The 6,000-nt window shown below is 35.1% G+C and overlaps 1 protein-coding gene across 1 annotated transcript; it reads right to left on the reverse strand.

Annotated features, from left to right (window-relative positions):
* Positions 1-1,520: 1,520 nt before the first annotated feature.
* Positions 1,521-5,324, reverse strand: LOC148166104 (serine/threonine-protein kinase pelle-like). The gene is made up of 3 exons (XM_088049431.1): positions 5,154-5,324; positions 4,508-5,109; positions 1,521-2,221 (listed from the first exon to the last, which is right to left on the reverse strand). The coding sequence occupies exons 1-3, from the start codon at positions 5,307-5,309 to the stop codon at positions 1,588-1,590; spliced, it is 1,392 nt and encodes a 463-aa protein (XP_087905557.1). The 5' UTR covers positions 5,310-5,324; the 3' UTR covers positions 1,521-1,587.
* Positions 5,325-6,000: the final 676 nt, after the last annotated feature.

Consider the following 6,000-nt stretch of genomic DNA (forward strand, 5'->3'; position numbering starts at 1 on the left):
AATTTTGTCGTCAATTTGATTCGCGGAGAGGCTCAAAAAATTGACGGTATTCTTTGGTCCAATTGTATTGACCACACAGTTCACGTGGAAAACAATTTCCTAAGTCGAAATGACTTTCCAGAACTCATCATAAACACTAATGATGACAGTGATGGTTCTGATGAGAAATGATTAGGAAAAGGACTATTTTTTCCCTTTATTACGAACTTGACTTTGGTCAACATTTCATAGAATTGTTCCAAAAACACATAAAAGCCGTATGACATGCTCATAATAATAAGATTTTAATGAATTTCAATTTAATGTTTTATTAAACTTTTATGGTATCGAGGAAGTGAAGTTTAGATTCTTAGTTAAGTCTTAGAAGCATTTGCGTCCCAAGATGTTATTTACCGTTTCAGGGGGGTCTCGAACGTTGAATTCGCAAATGAAACCCGCGAATGTTGAGGAATATCTTCTTCCATATGTTGTTCAAAAAACTGGCGTCAACATTAATATAAATTATTTGAAAATGAATTATCATCACAAATAGGTCATTGAAGAAATATTCAAAATTCTAGGTAACTAACTCCTAAAAACGGGTAAAACATTGATAACATTTTTTTTAATAATTCGATAGCCGTAAGGTACTTATTTTGTCACATAGGCGTAGCCAAAAATTTGGCACAACACAGTTGCAGTCTTGATAAATAGAAACTTGAAATTTTTCCTTGTCATCAAATTTTATCGAACGTTTTTTCATGTTCATTTTGAATGCTATTATATTTTCTGCAATAACGTAGTGTTATAAACTCTTCTCTTCTAAACATATTTCCCTCATTTTCTGTAATTAGGCGAAAATGTTCACATTCCTATAACATGAAACGAAAATTTTAGTTTCAATAAAATAAATTTTAATTGGAAAATCTTGTTAAGTTGATGGCGAGAAGTGCGGGAAAATAGAACTACTAATAAGGCAATTGCAATGTGTGTGTGAAGAAAAATACGTACCACAGTAAATTCAAAAAAGCTTTGAAAATTTCCATTAGCAGCTTTGCTATTGCAATTTATAATACAACAAACACGCGTCATTTTTAATTTGTCCACGAAATGTCATAAGTTGACCATGTGATGCGCCGTAGCCAGCCGTAGCCAATATTAGAGAGGATGCGCAGACGCTACCGCGCAGAGCCCGGCAAGCTCGCGACGATTTCTGACTCGCGTATTCCGACGCGCGGCATACATGATTGACAGATTCTGAAGTTGAAAAAAAAGATGTTGAAAACTGTGACGTTTCATGGGAATCCCATATCAAATTTGACTTATTATATGAGCTACTAATGACGGTTTTGCCTTAGGTTATTACAGGATTTTGTTTTTAGTTACTTATCACGGACTTCTAGATTGACAATTTAGATTTTACTTCAGTTTTGGAAAATGAAAACGAGGCGGCGAAGAGTTATGACTAGAAGTTGTTAATTTCGGGTTTGAATTGGTTAAATTAGGGGGACAAGATACACAAAAATTCAAATAATATTTTATTTAAAATATAAAAATATAAACTCTGAATACAAAAACATCGAAAAATTTGATCACACAATCTGTTTTTTAATAAATTCGTTCCAACATTATTAACACATTGACCATATCCGGCCGGTTCTTCGCCAACGAATGCACACACCCCTTCCCTATATTAATAATTTTGTTAAAATACTCCTCACCTCCTGGAGCTCTCGGATCCTTCAACTCCAGAATTTGTCCTTCTCCATAATTTACAACATAATCTCTTAAAAACCGATCCTCCCTTTTCCGTGTCCTTGAAAAAGCACTCGCCCCCGTAGCCAATTCAAGCAGAACAACCCCAAAACTATAAGTATCAACTTTAGCGGAAAATTTTTTGTACCGCATGAATTCATCGGGAAGATACGGTCTAGTCCCGTGAACTGTCGTAATCTTCACGTAGTCCTGGGAAGGACCCTCTCGAGCTAACCCGAAATCGCCGATCCGAGGAGAGTCATTGGAGTCCAAAAGAATGTTGGCTGATTTGATATCACCGTGGACCAAAGGCTTTCCGCGAATTGTGTGGAGGAATTGGAGGCCACGGGCCGTTCCGGTGGCGATTTTGAGACGGGTGGGCCATGGCAGGACGGAGGAGGGGTTTCGGATGTGGAGGCGGGACTCCAGGGAGCCCCCTGACATGTATTGGTAGACGAGGCACGGCTGAGGGCCGCCGACGCTAAACCTGAAAAAATTGTTTCATTTAAAATGGTGGAAACACTTCGTGTAGGACTAATTGACTAATTCGCGGAACAAACAGGAAGAGAGTCCAAGACAAAATGATGGATTGAACATGGCGGAAACTCTAGAAATTGAGAGATTTATGTAGGAACAAATACTAAATCGCGAAAGTTAAGACAGATTTTGAATCGCAAGACAAAGTGGCTTATCGAAGGTAGCGGAAAACTTCAAAAATAACGCTTTTACAGTTTAACAAACGCTCTAGTGCGGTAATGGCTGTGACTTTTTAAATCGTTTGTAGCCACCTTACCGCAAACCCCCATAAACAAAATAACGCTCAAACGGTTGGGTCTCATCTAATAAATAATTTTTCCCAACTGGTCAGTCTTACAAACCAATTACTTACAGGCCTACATTTCGAGGTGATTTTGTTACTCAACTGACCCAAACTTACTCAAATTGATGATAAACGCAATTATATTAATTGGGGATATTAAAGAAACAAATACTTGTATTGGAACATTTGGAAATTTGTGGAGTTTATAAGTCTTGACTGTCTTATTAATAATACCAATTTAGAAAAATGTAAACCAAAAAGGAGTATATTTAGAAATTTTTATTTGGACAACTGAAAATGTCAATATTTTAAACACTGTAATTTCGTTATTTCTAGTGCGAGAGGAACGAAATTTATGCATGTCGTTTCTTTCGTTTGTTTTAGTAATATCACTAATTTGCAAAAATTTAGATCAAAAAGTCTAATTTTTACAAATTTTCAAAAAAATGCCACCAATTTTTTTAATCCTATAATTTCTTTATTTTTTATGCGATTTTAACGGAATTTGTGTCGATTATCACTCTCGACTGCCTTATTAAGAGCGTCGATTTAGAAAAATTTAGACCAAAAAAGAGAATTTTTTGAAATTTTGATTTGTACAACAGTGAAAATGTCAATTTTTTTCAACACTGTAATTTCGTTACTTTTAGTGCGACAAGGACGAAATTTATGCATGTTGTTTCTTTTGTTTGTTTTAGTAATATCACTAATTTGCAAAAATTTAGATCAAAAAAGATGGCACCAATTTTTTTTAATCCTAAAATTTCTTAGTTTTTTATGTGATTTTAACGAAATTTGTGGAGATTATCACTCTCGGCTGTCCTATTAAGAGTGTCGAATTAGAAAAATTTAGACCGAAAAACAGAATTTTTAGAAATTTTGATTTCGAGGAGCCAAGAAAAATTTTTGTTTTCTGACCAAAAATTTTTAACGATCTGTAAGTTCTTCATTTTTAATGCTACTATAACCAAATTTGTGGACTTTATAGGTCTTGACTGTCTTATTAAGTGAACCAATTTAGAAAAATTTGGAGCAAAACGGAGAATATTTAGAAATTTTTATTTGGACAACTGTAAAAATGTCAATTTTCTTCAACACTGTAATTTCGTTACTTTTACTGCGACAAGGACGAAATTTATGCATATTGTTTCTTTTGTTTGTTTTAGTAATATCACTAATTTGCAAAAATTTAGATCAAAAAGTCGATATTTTAGAAATTTTTGTTGTAAGACCAAAAAAAATCCACCATTTTTTTTTTAAGATTTTGTAATTTCTTTATTTTTTATACGATTTTAACGACATTTGTGGAGATTATCACTTTCGACTGTCTTACTAAGAGTGTCGATTTAGAAAAATTTAGACCGAAAAAGAGAATTTGTAGAAATTTTTATTTCGAGCAGCTAAAAAAATTACAAAAAAAACTTGAGTGCGCTTTAATTTCGACATTTTTGGTGCCACAAGAACGAAATTTGTGGGAGTTTTATTTAAGGTTGAATTAATTATTAGAAGTTGCTAAATTTGGGTTAATTAATATATCTTCATTAGCCATTATTTCTAATAACGTATTAAGTTTTTTTTTATAAAAACGTTGTTTTTTTTTTGAAAATTTCTCTTACTAAGTGGGACTTAGGTTCAGATAATCTAATTTTTCTTAGAAGCATAAGGAACCAAGCGTAACAATATGCCCAAAAAATATTTTTGGATAAAAAATTACGACTATTACGCACGATTTGAAATAAATAGTCATCAATAACTCGCAATTCGCTTTTAAATTGCATATTTGAAAAGGGACTGAGAATATTTATTGCGGTTCATTTCAAGCCAGATATAAAACCCAACCACTCGAGGGCTATTATTATTATGGGGGTTTGCGGTTAGGTGGCTACAAACGGCTTAAAAAGTCAAAGCCATAACCGCACTAGAGCGTTGGATAAACTGTAAGTATCCACTCACCCATATAGTGGTAAAATGTTATCATGCCGATAAGCATTCAAACAGTGCAGCTCAGTGTTGGACTGCACAATCTGCTCGCAAGTCGACTTGGGAGTGTCTTCCTTCTTCTCAAGCCTCTTTATGGCCACCTGCGTGAACTTCCACGTCCCCCTGAAGACAATCCCGAATCCTCCTTTCCCCAGGATATTCGCGTTGTCCCAATTATTCGTAGATCTTTGCAACTCCTCATAAGGGATCTGTGGAATCAGCCCTGCAGACTCCATCATTATGGAAGTATCGGAACCTCCCACAAGTCCCCGGAAAGCCGACCTCGTATTAACCAAATCGTTCTGGTCAGTGGTGACATTTTCATCACGAGTTTGGATAGTGTCATGTGGAGCCCCATTTAAAATTTTTACCGATTGAGGGGGTTGCGTAACATCCTTAATGTACTGATGAAACTTTCGATCAACGAATGGTTTTAGTACCTTCATGGCTTCAAACTGTTTTATTTTATAAAGGAGAATAAACAGCTCTAGGACTGTGTGTCCGAAAGTATTCCATTCGCTCAAAAGGGTGTCTATGGGGGTGCGCCTGGACTTGTTACATTCTAAAAGAATAGCCTAAGGGAAACAATTGTAGATGGAGAGTGTTTTGAGGGCTTTACCTGTAGTGTTGGGACTTCAAACTGCATGTATTTGGAACCCAATTCGTGAAAACAGTTCTCGGATTCCAAAATGGTGCAAATTGTGCGTCTTTCGTCGTAGGGCAGGTCGCTAATACGCATTTTTGGAACCTGGAAGAGAATAGTTATTTGTTTCATTACGCTAGAAAATGGTCTTATGGTAGTGTGACCACTAACGTCATTCCGTCATTTAGGTGAATTTCATTAGCTGGAAAATAGGTTGGTAGCACCCCATTTAAATCAAACGATTGCAGATTGATTTAAATTCAAATATGTTTCAGCAAATTTTTGTGGTATCTTTGCTTAATTTATCTACCTTTATTATTTTCGAAGGTCATTGGCCTCCAAATCGGCACACAAATTGACACAATTGATATTTATACAGCGATGCCAACTTGCAAAATAAAACCAACTATTCGAAATGTCACGTTTGACTGCCTAGACATTCAAAAGGTGATTTTCTTGCCGCAAATGAGTATCACAAATCGCATGAAAAATGACGGAGGCGCACAAAATATTTTATTATTTTCAGTTGTAAGAATTTTGTTAGTTTTGGTCAATTATAAAAACGGCTGCGCACGCAAATTTAAGTCTTATTTGATAAAAGGTGAATAATAAAAGATTTCTATACCTCATGTGGGTGTTTTGTTGACTAGTAAACATGTTTGTAAACAAATCGTCTATTTTTCTGAATTGAACTTTTAGGCAACCATTTTGCATTCTTGCCCAAAAAGATGCATTGATCTGAACGTGCACTGTTTGAACTGTATTTTGTTCAAATTCAGAGTAAAATTCCAGTGGTAAAAAGTGATATTTTCTCGATAGCTCT

Source organism: Gnatocerus cornutus, unplaced genomic scaffold (genome assembly GCF_029298725.1).
Source record: "Gnatocerus cornutus isolate USDA-ARS CGAHR unplaced genomic scaffold, icGnaCorn1.1 ctg00000025.1, whole genome shotgun sequence".
In the NCBI taxonomy this organism is placed as follows: Eukaryota; Metazoa; Arthropoda; class Insecta; order Coleoptera; family Tenebrionidae; genus Gnatocerus; species Gnatocerus cornutus.